This window comes from Lepidochelys kempii, chromosome 3 (genome assembly GCF_965140265.1).
Source record: "Lepidochelys kempii isolate rLepKem1 chromosome 3, rLepKem1.hap2, whole genome shotgun sequence".
NCBI lineage: Eukaryota > Metazoa > Chordata > Testudines > Cheloniidae > Lepidochelys > Lepidochelys kempii.
This window is the reverse complement of record NC_133258.1, coordinates 55,459,343-55,475,549: the sequence shown is the minus strand read 5'-3', so window position 1 is coordinate 55,475,549 and position 16,207 is coordinate 55,459,343. Positions and strand designations below refer to the sequence as shown.

At 41.4% G+C, this 16,207-nt stretch overlaps 1 protein-coding gene across 1 annotated transcript in view; it reads right to left on the bottom strand.

Moving 5' to 3' along the window:
• The window catches only part of COL19A1 (collagen type XIX alpha 1 chain), a 337,043-nt gene that overhangs the window by 67,183 nt on the left and 253,653 nt on the right, over positions 1 to 16,207 (bottom strand). The window contains exons 33-34 of the mRNA XM_073336362.1: positions 5,456 to 5,509; positions 4,201 to 4,254 (exon numbers count right to left, since the gene is read on the bottom strand). Coding sequence (XP_073192463.1) covers positions 4,201 to 4,254; positions 5,456 to 5,509 — 108 coding nt within the window. The remainder of the gene's footprint in view (positions 1 to 4,200; positions 4,255 to 5,455; positions 5,510 to 16,207) is intronic.

Below are 16,207 nucleotides of genomic sequence, written 5' to 3'. Positions count from 1 at the left end.
TGAACGTATGTACGGCTATTAGGTGAGAAGTTATATACGTAAATTGAAAATATCTTCTTAGATTCTGTATTACAGGAGAGGTGGAGGAAAAAAGTGTTCCTATCAGACAAAAGATGTTTATTCTCCTGTCTCCTTGTTGGCAAATAAATTAAGCACTGTAAGCCAACACAATGGTGGAACATTACATACAAAGTCAACAGAGAGATATGAAGACAACACAGAAGAGCACGCAGCAGGGGAATATCTTGAGATACAAGTCAAAGGTCTGCTGGACTATATTATGGGAGCAGAGAAGACAGCCTGTCATCTTGCACCTAGGAAGCAAATGGGCAGTAAATTTACATTCATGAAAATGGGATCTCAACCAGCCTTGGTTGAAATGCTTCAGAAGACATTTGGGGGGAGATACACTTCTTCAGACAGAAGATTAGCCTACTAAGGCAAGTTTAGTCTCTAGAAAGTGTGTTATGATTTTGATTTTTATGTAACCTTTTGCTTCCATTATCCTTACTCACTATCTCTTGAATCTTTGATAATAAACGTATCATTTTCCCTATAAATATATTTCAGTACTGTGGTATTAAGAAAGGTGAGAATCCTGAGTTGAATTATACAAGCTGGTATTCCTGCAAGTGTTGCATGAATAAAGGGCTGGACACTATAGGGTAATGCATCAAAGGAGCCTGGGGACTGGGACACACCTATTGTTAATTTGCCAAACAAAGTAAGGGTTGGCATTATCCAGAGGAGAGTGGATAATGAAAAGGATGGTGGTATCAGGGAGCTGACACCCAGGTAAGCACAAGCAAGTCTTTCTCTTGCTGGAGGCAAGGGGGTAAGAAGGTGACTCTCAGTCCAAGATACCCTGAGAACTATCACACCATCCCTGGCAGGTGTTTGACTAACTTCTTCCTCTTCTCCTTCCCCTAATACCATCATCTGGCATCAGGATGTCATGCAGACAGAATGTTCATCTGTCTCAGGCTGCACTAAGGTCCACCTTTTTACCATTTTCTTTAATGCAATCCACCCACCACTTCCTCGGCTTTCCTTGGGGTCTCTTTCCTACCATCTTCTCCTGCCATGCTATCTTCACCAGGTCCTCTTCATTCATCCTCTGTATGTGTCCAACCCAGTGAAGTCATGGTTCCTGGATTTTGTCAACCACATCATAGACCTGACTTCCATTCTAATGCTTTCATTTTGAAATCTGTCTTTTCAAACTCTATATACCTTGAAGGCATCTTATCTCAAACACCTGTAGGTATTGAAGCTACCATTTATTTAGTGATCATGCTTCTGTGCCATACAGCATTGCTGAATGCACCCATGTTCTGTAAATGACATATGCTTGTCATATAAAACCTGCCATGTCATCCCTTGCTCTTCCAGCATTCTCTAGTTTGAACTGTATCTCATATACGATCTCACTGTCTTCTGTAACCCCAGTCACTAAGGTTCTTAAACTGGTCAGTTTGGTGTAGCTGTATTCCATTAAACTCTATATTCAGTTTCCTGTGGCACCTCTACTGACCTACATGACCTCAGTCTTAGTCATGTTCATATTCATCCCAGGCCTGCTTAGCTGATCATATCACTGATTTATTATTTCCCCAAGGTCTTCTTTTGAGAACACCCATATTGCTATTTTGTCTGCATATAGCAGCTTGTGACCTTTTTCCCATTAGTAGTCCATCTGATAATGTAGTCCATCAATATGATATACAGCAGCAGACTGAGGGTCAACTCTGATGCAGTCCAATTACTACTTCAAAGGGACTTGTTGCTCAAACATGCTTGAATCACTGTTTTGGATGAGCTATATAGTGCTTTTACCATAGTTATTAAATCTTTGGATGCTCAGGTGTTTGTCTAACCTGTTCTGAAAACATGCAATGACGTGGATTCCAAAACCTTCCTTGGTAACTTATTCCAGTGTTTAACTGTCCTTATAGTTCAAAACTTTTCCTAATATATAACCTAAATCTCCCTTGCTGCAAACCAAGCCAATTAACTATTCTACCCTCGGTGGACATGGTGGATTACTGTCCCCTTTATAACAACCTTTCACATATTTGAAGACTTATGTCCCCCCTCGTCAGACTTCTCTTCTGTAGACTAAACAAGCCCAATTCTTTTAACCTTTCCTCACTCATGGTCAGGTTTTCTTATCGTCTTAACCTATCATCATTTTTAGTTGCTCTCTTCTGGATTCTCTCCAATTTATCAACACCTTTCTTAGATTACATGCTCCAAACTGGACACTACTCCAGCTGAGCTCTAACCAATGCCAAGTAGAATGAAACAATTACCTCCCATGTCTTAGGTATGACACTCCTGTTAATACGTCCCAGAATGACATTTGCCTTTTCCACAACACCATGACATTGTTGGCTCACATTCAATTTGTGATCCTGTATAACTCCCAGATTCTGTTCTGCAGTAGCCAGTTATTTTGTACTTGTGCACTGATTTTTCCTTCGCAAGTGCAGAAGTTTGCACTTGTTTTTACTGAATTTTGTCTTATTGATTTCAGACTCTCTCTCTAAGTTATCAAGATCATTTTGAATTGTGATCCTGTCCTCCAAAGAGCTTGGAACCCCTCCACGCTAGCCTCAACCAGAAATCCAAGAACAGAAAACGTGTGTCCTGCATCTGAGTTAATGTTATTATTGGAACTTTGCTTTACCAGACTTTTTATGAGTAGACCTGTGTACTGAGTTAACAAGGAAGTTTCTTGCATTTCATTTTGTTTTAAGTGACTGGAAGGAGGAAGGTGTTCCTATCTTTGCTGCTCCTTTTGTTTTGTTAGAGGAAATTTTCAAATTCATCTACATTATGAAGATTCTGTAGCTTGATGGGAGTTAAAGGACAGAAGTTTATTTTCTTTCTAAAAATCAGTTACAGTTCAGAATTTGCATAATACTATGGAATACAGCAAATATTATAGAAAGAATCTTATGTGGTGGCACTAAGCATGAAAAACTTCAAGCTCATGGTAAAAACTTCAGAAGGGTATACACATGTAGCAAAAGGGAGGGTTATAAATGGAAGTTGTTTTGCAACTGTAGGCCAAGTTTATGTCTGCTGTAACTCCACTGAACTGAGCTGAATTGCATAAGAGATTAATTTTGCCTTCCAACTAGACTGAGCACTATTGAGTGTCTGATGTATGTACAATATTGTTAAAAAAAACCTTAATGCAAATTTAGTAAAAGGCAGTAATATATTTTTGCAGAGGCTAAATCATATTGAATAATATTTGTGACTTTTAATATATGGCATTTCTTTTGATTACAATATTGAAAAGAGAATAAGGTAGGGTCTATAATCCTGCTTTAATGCAGGGGAATGGACTAAAGGGATCAGCCCTACATTTCTATGATTCTAAGAAATAGCTAACAATTTCAACCACTGCTTATATATATAATAAACCATCAAGATTTTTTAAATTGTATAGAGTACATGATGCATTTATATACCATAAGGGATATAAGAAAACATGGAAGTATGGCACTGCTTGGTAAAAGCACCATATTAAAACTGCATGATTTTTTAAGTGAGTTAAAGGAATTTACCTAGAAAAAGGTATTGTGATAGGTTGGATTAAACCTTGTTGAACTTGGTGGGTGGTACTGCCACCTTTCATTCAGAATAAATATAAACATTGAGCTCTGAAACAATATGGACCTCCACTTAAAAAAAATAGCCACATGCCAGGCTCGGGTAGGAGTTAGACATGTGGCACAAGAAGGGTTCCACTGTGCTCTGATCAGGCATGGAAGACTGATTGGACTGGAGTAGTGTATCTGTGTGTAACAAAGGGAAGCAGCAAGAAACATGAGAAACAGACACGAAAAAAGGAGCATAAAACTAAGGAGACAGGAGAGTTGGCTGAAAGAGGCCATGTACATCTTCATACACAAACAGGATTGCAGCATAAAAATACCTGGCTCCAACATCAATTTCTCCTCTTAACAGAAACAACCTTGTAAGACCACAACTTTTGGCTAACCTCTTGTGTCAAAAATGCGTAGCAATACTGTCTGTTCAATTCCTGTTTGTACTATACAGCCTTTTGACTCCCTGGGTAGTCATGCTCTGTTTCTGGCATGTCAAGAAAACCGTAAGTGAGGAAAGGAACTAGATAATTCTTTATAGACCTTCACTGGAACTGAAACAAAGAATAATGTTCAATACCTTTTCACCTTTTGCCCCAACTGGACCGGGATGTCCAGGTCTTCCTATTGCTCCCTGAAACACATAGGATTGGTTCACATTAGTGATGAAACAATAAAACAAGGTAATCTGCATTGCAATTAAGTTATTAAAACTCACTTTTTGAAGGTCATTTTAACTTAATTAAGTCTCTCCTCTAGGCTTATATTTCTTCTGGCTGATACAACAGCTGCATACTACTGATAAGCCCTATGAAGGGTAAAACTTGTTTTTGTGGTTGCATTTTCACCTTGGCAGACTAAATGTAGTGACCTTAATTGGCATCTTTTGATACTGCTAAGAATTTAGCCTTGCTGCTTAAATGGCAATTTACATATTACTCATTATGCTTTAGTAAATTTGTTACAGTTTTTGAAAGAAAGCTTAACTTAAGTATTGCAAGCATTCAGGAAATTAAAAATAAGTGCAATAAACAACATGATCTGCATCTTTTAAATAGGAAGTAAAATGTAATAGTATTTCCTAAGGGTATGGAAAAGATATAACATTTTCTATCATTGCTTTACAAATGTGGCTCACTGACTTTTTATATTAATAGCCAATTTAGAGTCACACTTTATAATTTCTAAGTTTCAGGATTCAGTGTTTTCAGAGTTTTCAAACAGAATTATGATTAGAATTTATCACTAACATTATACCAATAATTTGGGTTCAGATGCATAATTATCTGAAAGTTATTACATCATTCAAGTCAATTTTGTGTATAGATTTTCTGATATCATCACCAAGAAGCCAGAAACATATTATAAATTATATACACAATAATGGTTCTGACAATGGCAACATTTTCAGGAATTTAAACTCACAACATATCTTGTTTCTACAAAACTACTTGGGCCAACTTCTGTTACTCTTACAATGACATTCATTCAACTCCCCAGAAGTCAACTGAAGGCAGACTCTGGCTCTTTATTAGCACCACAGAGAAGAGAACAGGCTAGAAATACAAAGAACTAATATGAAGCTATTATTTAAAGTGAAAATTAAATCTCTGGAGTCACACATTCATATTAAATTATCCCACCTTTCCGTAAACTAAAGCATTACTCTCAAAATAACAGCTTTCATTTTCAATTAGTACTGGATTATTGGATTTATTAGCTTCTTTAATATTTGGCTCAATCTAGTCTCCTTTTCATTACATCTTGATATTGAGCACAACAGGTTCACTAGACAGTTATTGTAGATTAGATCATAGATTATATCAAACACTTACAGAAGGTCCACTAGGTCCTGTTAGACCAGGGAGCCCTGGAATACCTTGAAGACCCTGAGAATAAAAGATATTTATGAATATTTTTCTCCATAACACAGGTTTAATCTTGAAATCCATTACATTCATCATACCCATCACTGTTATAGTTTATATACAAATTATTTTTTAGCTAAACAAACATATACTGTTCTGAAGTAGCACATAAAAGATAACCTCTTGTTTGAGTGATAAATTACACTCTTCCCCATCATTACTGCTGGCAACTTCTGTCCTTTATATATTTTCCTCTTTAGCTCTGTAGATAAGAGCATGATGTCTGAGCAAAGTACAGAAACAATTTTTCCTTTTCCTATCACTATAAACTTTCTTCCTGTTCAGAAAGGCACCTGTTCACACCTCTCAATATTACCTGATATTATCTAAGCAGCATATTGCTTTGTGTCCAATATCCCAATTATTTTCATTTTATATAAATAAAGTATGGATTTTTGTCATAGCACTTAAAGAACTACTGCACACTTTTCTTCCAGCTACTGCTCATAATTCTATTATATGGCCTGAAAATTCACTAGCATTCTGCATGTGTGTAAAATATATTTAATAGTTTTAATAAGACTTCATCTCAAAGGTGAATAGCTAAATCTCTTTGTTTGAATTTATAACCCATGCCTCATATCAATACTAAAAAGACCTGGAATGATTGTATCAGTTAATATTCAGAGTACTAGTGCAACATCTGGTGATGAGCACATGACGGAAGGGAAAGACACTTAACCACTATGCAGACTTAGTATATCTGAACTAAGACAAGTAGCCCATTATCCTTATCATTTCTACATTGAGAGAGGTTCTCAACATAGGATTGGAGGTCTCAGTCTCCAAAAGAACAACAAAGAAAGGCTTCTCTGTAACTCTCCAAAGTGTTTTTTTCTTTTATAACAAGGTACTTGAAGTGAGGGAAAATGGTATTTTTTGCTCTCACTGTCAGTGGTGCTGCTGCTCTTTGCAGTGCATTCCAGAACTGACTGTGGCTTTCAGTTATCATAAGTTGCTTTCTCAGTGTGCACACAAAACCTCTGATGGGATCCCCGGGGTGCAGCCTGGGACTGTGGGACCACTGTGCTCCCTGAACTGTCCAGTCTGGGCTGACTCTCACAATGCCTTGCTAGTGACCAGAAGCAAACTCCTCCAGGTGCTGTTATCACTCAGCTCAACCACAGGTGGAGCCCCCCAGCCAGCTAGATTGCATGAATGCTCCCAGAGCCACTCATGAATCACACAAGGAAAGGCACCAGCCAAATCCCCCCAGCTCCTAGGCTTGTACCTCAGGAATATACCGTTTTGCACTGCTCAAGATGGGCAGTACAAATTTATTAATTCGCTCACCACTTCATCGGTTTCATATACCAGCCTTTGCAAACCTGAGCAGTTTTGCCACACGTCATACAAACTCACTGGTAAAGATAAACAATTAAACAAATTTATTGACTACAGAATATAGATTTTAAGTGATTGTAAGTGCTAGGCAAAAAGTCACAGTTAGTTACCAAAAGAGAAGAAAACATAAGCACGCAGTCTAAATTCTCAACCCTATTAGACTGAGCAACATCTAGGTTAAGCAGTTGTTTTCACCCCACTGGATACTGCAGTCCTTAATATACAGGTTTGTCCCTTAAACCTGGACCAGCCTCCTCTGTTGGAGTCTTCAGTCTTCTTCTGAGTGTCTTGGTTTCTTGCAGCAGAGGTGGGGGCAGGAAAAAGGCGAAGCATGGGCTTGCTGTGTTCTGTTTTATACCCTCAGACCCACGTGCTTGGGGAATACACAAGTCCAGACATGTCTGGTGGGCATTACTGAGTCTCTAGGAAAGGTTGAGCAATCCCCCTGCTGTGGCCTCATGCAGATGAGTCACTGGCTGTTGATGGGCTGTTTGTCACCCTTCCCCGGGCATTGGTTACTTTCCTTCCTGTTGCCTCTGGGAAGCTAATAACTGGCTGATTCCGCAACTCACAGCATGTTTTAGTGACAAACATACAACACAATTCTCATAACTTCATATGCACTAATGATATACATATATGAATAGAGAAATGACTTTCAGCAGATCATAACCTTTCCCCTCATACTTCACAGAAAATCGGAAAGCAAAGGAGCCCAGAAAAGGGAAAATTCAGGGGGAAGTAGAAGATTTAAAGAAGAAAAGGGAGAAATCAGGAAAGGATGGAGAGGTGGGGACTAGGGTGGGCACAAAAATCTATCCACACGGGGACAAGGACATTTAGGGAGACTCAAGCCCCCTCAAGATGTGGGGAGAGGCTCCCCCCCAATATTTTGTGGGATTTGTGCCCCATTTTGAATTAGTTTCCCCAACTGTAGAGCCTCATTAATAATACACAGACACCAACGATAGTTTTAAGAATTAAGTTTGTTAAAATTCTTAAACTCACATTGTAATAAGAAAGTGCAATCTGAAAAGCACCAGATAAAATTCCTTTCAAAGGACTTTGCAAAACCTAAATTGTCTTAACAATGACATTCTCAAAGTATAGTGAAACTTAGAGACCAGATACTCGTGGAGAATATGAAAGAAGTGGAGGAAAGATCAGGGAAAACAGAATCCTGAGTTACGGAAGAAGCATAATATGTGAGTAATAGAGGGCCTGACACTGCTCCCACTGAAGCAAATGAGAGTTTATCATTGAATTAAATCGGGGAAGCACTTGATCGTTCAGCTGCATAAATGGAGTTTTGGTTTATAGTTCCTTGAATTATAAAATAGTATGTAACTCCGAACCAGCTGAGCAGCGGGGGACAGCAGAGCAGCTCACAGCAGGAGTTTGCCTGGGACTGGTAAGTATCCGAGTGTGTGTTTGTTTGCTTGCTGAGGAAGTATCTGAGCGTGTGTTTGCTGGGAGGGCAGTGTGAGAGCCTGAGTGAGTGTCTGATTGGCTGCTAGCCTGCAGGGGGCGGGCATTAGGGTGTCTGTTTGTTTGAGTCAGGGAAGCCTGGCTGTTTAAAAATAGCCAGAGCTTCTCAAACCAGCTGAGCAGTGGGGGACAGCAGAGCAGCTCACAGCAGGAGTTTGCCTGGGAGTTCACCTGGAGTGAGCCCTGTGACGCTTACGTCTTGCAAACTGCTCTGAGGAAGCTCATAGTAGGAAGGTGATATGGAAGGGGGGGGTTCAGCTGTTGTGACCTGCACTGGATGTTCCATGTTTGTCTTTCTTCCACAGGACAGAAGCGACTTTGTCTGTACAAATTGCAAGCTGGTCTCCATATTGGAAGAGAAGATTGAAGGTCTGGAGCAACAGATAACGACCCTGCGTTGCATACGAGAAACTGAGGACTTTCTGGACAAAACTCAGGATAGGCTTCTAGGGGCACAAAGCTCTAAAGATATAGAGCAGGTTGCACAGAGGAGCCAAGAGGCCAGTGAAGAAGCTTGGCAACATGTGACCTCCAGAAGAGGTAAGCGGAATGTCCGGGTTCCAGTAACACAGACACAGGTAACTAACCGCTTTCATGTTCTCGCCACAGGTATCATTGCGGAGAGTGGACCAGATGATGTGTCTGGGGCGAGAAAGCAGAAGGAGACTCCGCTGGTTGGAAGGCATGAGATGCGATGTCCTGAGGTTCGGGGTTCCACGACCAACACTCCCAAGAGGAGAAGGCGGGCGGTGGTGGTCGGGGACTCTCTCCTCCGGGGGACTGAGTCATCTATCTGCCGCCCTGACCGGGAAAACCGAGAAGTCTGCTGCTTGCCAGGGGCTAAGATTCACGATGTGACGGAGAGACTGCCGAGACTCATCAAGCCCTCGGATCGCTACCCCTTCCTGCTTCTCCACGTGGGCACCAATGATACTGCCAAGAATGACCTTGAGCGGATCACTGCGGACTACGTGACTCTGGGAAGAAGGATAAAGGAGTTGGAGGCGCAAGTGGTGTTCTCGTCCATCCTCCCCATGGAAGGAAAAGGCCTGGGTAGGGACCGTCGAATCGTGGAAGTCAACGAATGGCTACGCAGGTGGTGTCGGAGAGAAGGCTTTGGATTCTTTGACCATGGGATGGTGTTCCATGAAGGAGGAGTGCTGGGCAGAGATGAGCTCCATCTTACGAAGAGAGGGAAGAGCATCTTTGCCAGCAGGCTGGCTAACCTAGTGAGGAGGGCTTTAAACTAGGTTCACCGGGGGAAGGAGACCAAAGCCCTGAGGTAAGTGGGAAAGCGGGATACCGGGAGGAAGCACAGGCAGGAATGCCTGTGAGGGGAGGGCTCCTGCCTCATACTGGGAATGAGGGGCGATCAACAGGTTATCTCAAGTGCTTATATACAAATGCACAAAGCCTTGGAAACAAGCAGGGAGAACTGGAGGTCCTGGTGATGTCAAGGAACTATGACGTGATTGGAATAACAGAGACTTGGTGGGATAACTCACATGACTGGAGTACTCTCATGGATGGTTATAAACTGTTCAGGAAGGACAGGCAGGGCAGAAAAGGTGGGGGAGTAGCACTGTATGTAAGGGAGCAGTATGACTGCTCAGAGCTCCGGTACGAAACTGTAGAAAAACCTGAGTGTCTCTGGATTAAGTTTAGAAGTGTGTGCAACAAGAGTGGTGTAGTGGTGGGAGTCTGCTATAGACCACCGGACCAGGGGGATGAGGTAGATGAGGCTTTCTTCCGGCAGCTCACGGAAGCTACTAGATTGCATGCCCTGATTCTCATGGGTGACTTTAATTTTCCTGATATCTGCTGGGAGAGCAATACAGCAGTGCATAGACAATCCAGGAAGTTTTTGGAAAGCGTAGGGGACAATTTCCTTGTGCAAGTACTAGAGGAGCCAACTAGGGGGGGCGCTTTTCTTGACCTGCTGCTCACAAACCGGGTAGAATTAGTGGGGGAAGCAAAAGTGGATGGGAATCTGGGAGGCAGTGACCATGAGTTGGTTGAGTTCAGGATCCTGACGCAGGGAAGAAAGGTAAGCAGCAGGATACGGACCCTGGACTTCAGGAAAGCAGACTTCGACTGCCTCAGGGAACGGATGGCCAGGATCCCCTGGGGGACTAACTTGAAGGGGAAAGGAGTCCAGGAGAGCTGGCTGTATTTCAAGGAATCCCTGTTGAGGTTACAGGGACAAACCATCCCAATGAGTCGAAAGAATAGTAAATATGGCAGGCGACCAGCTTGGCTTAATGGTGAAATCCTAGCGGATCTTATACATAAAAAAGAAGCTTACAAGAAGTGGAAGGTTGGACATATGACCAGGGAAGAGTATAAAAATATTGCTCGGGCATGTAGGAATCATATCAGGAGGGCCAAATCGCACCTGGAGCTGCAGCTAGCAAGAGATGTCAAGAGTAACAAGAAGGGTTTCTTCAGGTATGTTGGCAACAAGAAGAAAGCCAAGGAAAGTGTAGGCCCCTTACTGAATGACGGAGGCAACCTAGTGACAGAGGATGTGGGAAAAGCTAATGTACTCAATGCTTTTTTTGCCTCTGTCTTCACTAACAAGGTCAGCTCCCAGACTGCTGCGCTGGGCATCACAAAATGGGGAAGAGATGGCCAGCCCTCTGTGGAGATAGAGGTGGTTAGGGACTATTTAGAAAAGCTGGATGTGCACAAGTCCATGGGGCCGGACGAGTTGCATCCGAGAGTGCTGAAGGAATTGGCGGCTGTGATTGCAGAGCCATTGGCCATTATCTTTGAAAACTCGTGGCGAACCGGGGAAGTCCCGGATGACTGGAAAAAGGCTAATGTAGTGCCAATCTTTAAAAAAGGGAAGAAGGAGGATCCTGGCAACTACAGGCCAGTCAGCCTCACCTCAGTCCCTGGAAAAATCATGGAGCAGGTCCTCAAAGAATCAATCCTGAAGCACTTGCATGAGAGGAAAGTGATCAGGAACAGCCAGCATGGATTCACCAAGGGAAGGTCATGCCTGACTAATCTAATCGCCTTTTATGATGAGATTACTGGTTCTGTGGATGAAGGGAAAGCAGTGGATGTATTGTTTCTTGACTTTAGCAAAGCTTTTGACACGGTCTCCCACAGTATTCTTGTCAGCAAGTTAAGGAAGTATGGGCTGGATGAATGCACTATAAGGTGGGTAGAAAGCTGGCTAGATTGTCAGGCTCAACGGGTATTGATCAATGGCTCCATGTGTAGTTGGCAGCCGGTATCAAGTGGAGTGCCCCAAAGGTCGGTCCTGGGGCCAGTTTTGTTCAATATCTTCATAAATGATCTGGAGGATGGTGTGGATTGCACTCTCAGCAAATTTGCGGATGATACTAAACTGGGAGGAGTGGTAGATACGCTGGAGGGGAGGGATAGGATACAGAAGGACCTAGACAAATTGGAGGATTGGGCCAAAAGAAATCTGATGAGGTTCAATAAGGATAAGTGCAGGGTCCTGCACTTAGGATGGAAGAATCCAATGCACCGCTACAGACTAGGGACCGAATGGCTAGGCAGCAGTTCTGCGGAAAAGGACCTAGGGGTGACAGTGGACGAGAAGCTGGATATTAGTCAGCAGTGTGCCCTTGTTGCCAAGAAGGCCAATGGCATTTTGGGATGTATAAGTAGGGGCAAAGCGAGCAGATCGAGGGATGTGATCGTTCCCCTCTATTTGACATTGGTGAGGCCTCATCTGGAGTACTGTGTCTAGTTTTGGGCCCCACACTACAAGAAGGATGTGGATAAATTGGAGAGAGTCCAGCGAAGGGCAACAAAAATGATTAGGGGTCTAGAACACATGACTTATGAGGAGAGGCTGAGGGAGCTGGGATTGTTTAGCCTGCAGAAGAGAAGAAGGAGGGGGGATTTGATAGCTGCTTTCAACTACCTGAAAGGGGGTTCCAAAGAGGATGGCTCTAGACTGTTCTCAATGGTAGCAGATGACAGAACGAGGAGTAATGGTCTCAAGTTGCAGTGGGGGAGGTTTAGATTGGATATTAGGAAAAACTTTTTCACTGAGAGGGTGGTGAAACACTGGAATGCGTTACCTAGGGAGGTGGTAGAATCTCCTTCCTTAGAGGTTTTTAAGGCCAGGCTTGACAAAGCCCTGGCTGGGATGATTTAACTGGGAATTGGTCCTGCTTCGAGCAGGGGGTTGGACTGGATGACCTTCTGGGGTCCCTTCCAACCCTGATATTCTATGTTCCTATGTATAATCATTAAGGGCCTGTTCCAAAAGCCTCTTTATGTCTATGAGAGTATTTCCACTGGCTTCAATGAATTTCAGAAGACCCTAAAACTATTGTTCTACTTTGTGGCTCTGGTAATCTAACCAAATCATAAAGAACATGAGAACTTCAGATCCATTACTGGAATATCAACTCCATTATGTAGTTTCCTGGAAGTAACATTCATTCACCCAGTTACAATGAAGTAACCTAAAACATCTGCTAAAACACTGGAGCTACCCAACATTGTTGGGAGTGCCTTAGCACCTACCAAATAGTGAAGAAGCATTATAATAGCTTCGTTATTGACTGAGTGAGCACCCCATTGAATCAATAAAAATTTACTTAGAATGAATTTACTCTGGCGTCTCTTTAAAAGCCTAAGTGCCAATTATAACCTGGTCTTTTTGTTATTACCTTCTCAATTGCCTTTAAGATCTGTCTCAACTTTTGGCAGTGAGATACTGTCAGAATTGTTTAAAATTGGATCTCCGTGTGTCAAGTTGCTGCTGCATGTATTACACCAGAGATGGTGCGCACAGAGAAAGGCCACACTACTGTTTTACCACAGTCCTGTTTATTTTTAAAATAAAATGTTTTTAGAGCCTTATTTATTATTGTAAATTTATTTTAAAGTATGTCTTCTAAATCTTAGGACATCTTGAATATTTAAGAAGCACCAACCTTGCAGATTCTCTGAATAGTATCAATACAAAAGGAAGAAAAAACATGATAATTTCAAAAACCATCTTTATATTTTGGCAATCTGCTGAGATCTAGGGCAAAAGTGGAACATATCTAACACTTTTGTTCTGATTCTTTACACCACCCTCAAGATAAGTTGTTCCAGATTAATTCTCTTTTTTCCCCAACATTTATATCAGTTGCTTAGTCTGACAATAATTCATCATTGTAATTAGATTTTTCTGGATTTATTTTGAATTGTGCAAGAAAGGAAGTATATCGGCTAAATCAAAGGTAAAAAAAACATCATCATTCCATCACAGTTTTGGTGAAAATCTGACACACAGTCTACCTGATCACTCTCTTGAAGTGATGGATAGTGTTGAGTACAAATTTCAGTTTGAAAAACACTTTCAATCCATATTTTGTTTGAAATTTCACCTTCACTCCATAATTAACATTAGCTATGTACCATGAAATCCCCAGAACGAATAAGGAATTCATCAATACATTCAAAATTCCAAATATTAGCGACCATAATTTTTCAGATGCATTCTCTCCTATCAAAGCAATAACATTTACGAGAGAGTAGTATATTTAACATATTTCAGTTGATGAGCTTTGTTATTTAATAGAGCTCAGCAAATAATCCGTAATGGATGATTTATTTTACCTATTTCATCTGGCAAATTATCTCCAAGGAGCACATGATTCACTTATATTTATTAGCTGATTAATTTTGGTGAATTCTTTTGACATAAGATTGCTCTTGAGCTTTCATTGCAAATATCTGGCATTTAAAATTGGAGCTGTGGAATTTCCTTTTCATTGGGCAATAGGTCTCGTGGTATTTTTCTGTACCCTTACTGGCTTACAATACCCTAGGAATCCAGTATCTGGTGAAAATACTCACATTTTCAAATTCAAAATTCAATCATAGAATTATAGAATATCAGGGTTAGAAGGGACCTCAGGAGGTCATCTAGTCCAACCCCCTGCTCAAAGCAGGACCAATCCCGAACTAAAGCATCCCAGCCAGGGCTTTGTCAAGCCTGACCATAAAAACTTCTAAGGAAGGAGATTCCACCACCTCCCTAGGTAACACATTCCAGTGTTTCACCACCCTCCTAGTGAAAAAGTTTTTCCTAATATCCAACCTAAATCTCCCACACTGCAACTTGAGACCATTACTCCTTGTTCTGTCATCTGCTACCATTAAGAACAGTCTAGATCCATCCTCTTTGGAACCCCCTTTCAGGTAGTTGAAAGCAGCTATGAAATCCCCCCTCATTCTTCTCTTCCGCAGACTAAACAATCCCAGTTCCCTCAGCCTCTCCTCATAAGTAATGTGTTCCAATCCCCTAATCATTTTTGTTGCCCTCCGCTGCACTCTTTCCAATTTTTCCACATCCTTCTTGTAGTGTGGGGCCCAAAACTGGACACAATACTCCAGTTGAGGCCTCACCAATATTGAATAGAGGGGAACGATCACGTCCCTCGATCTGCTGGCAATGCCCCTACTTATACATCCCAAAATGCCATTGGCCTTCTTAGCAACAGCAGCACACTGTGAATATTTTCCTACATTCACTTAATATTTGCTGTTGCCATGAATAATCCTGCCACTAAATTTGTTCATTAGAATACTTTTGGAAAAAGAACACTGTCATAAATATAAAGGGAAGGGTAAACCCCTTTGAAATCCCTCCTGGCCAGGGGAAATTTCCTCTCACCTGTAAAGGGTTAAGAAGCTAAAGGTAACCTCGCTGGCACCTGACCAAAATGACCAATGAGGAGACAAGATACTTTCAAAAGCTGGGAGGAGGGAGAGAAACAGAGGGTCTTGGTCTGTCTATATGCTGTTTCTGCTGGGGATAGACCAGGAATGGAGTCTTAGAACTTTTAGTAAGTAATCTAGCTATAGGTATGTGTTAGATTATGATTTCTTTAAATGGCTGAGAAAAGAATTGTGCTGAATAGAATAACTATTTCTGTCTGTGTATCTTTTTTGTAACTTAAGGTTTTGCCTAGAGGGGTTCTCTATGTTTTGAATCTAATTACCCTGTAAGGTATCTTCCATCCTGATTTTACAGAGGGGATTTCTTTACTTCTATTTACTTCTATTTCTATTAAAAGTCTTCTTGTAAGAAAACTGAATGCTTTTTCATTGTTCTCAGATCCAAGGGTTTGGGTCTGGGGTCACCTATGCAAATTGGTGAGGCTTTTTATCCAACATTTCCCAGGAAAGAGGGGGGTGCAAGTGTTGGGAGGATTGTTCATTGTTCTTAAGATCCAAGGGTCTGGGTCTGTAGTCACCTAGGCAAATTGGTGAGGCTTTTTACCAAACCTTGTCCAGGAAGTGGGGTGCAAGGGATTGGGAGGAAAGATGTTTCCAAACAGCTCTTCCCCAGTAACCAGTATTTGTTTGGTGGTGGTAGCAGCCAATCCAAGGATAACGGGGGTAATATTTTGTACCTTGGGGAAGTTTTGACCTAAGCTGGTAAAGATAAGCTTAGGAGGTTTTTCATGCAGGTCCCCACATCTGTACCCTTGCGTTCAGAGTGGCGAAGGAACCTTGACAAACACTAAAGGGGCAGTAACACAGTCAAAGCACATTTGTTATAAAATGTGAACAAACATTCTGAGAATACTCGGCATATACCCATTTATTGCTCGATCCTGTATTATCTTCTCAATATTAGCATTTAAATATACAATCCTTTGCAATTAAATTAAGAGATGCGAAAAATAAAACTGCCTTACTCAACTGAGTAACAGTACTTAATTATATGGAAAATTCAGAATCAAGAACTGTTAATATCAGCCTTCCTAACGCTTACATATCTTCTTGAGATATTCTGGAGAATTAGATAATATGTGGATTTAGTTCTCAATT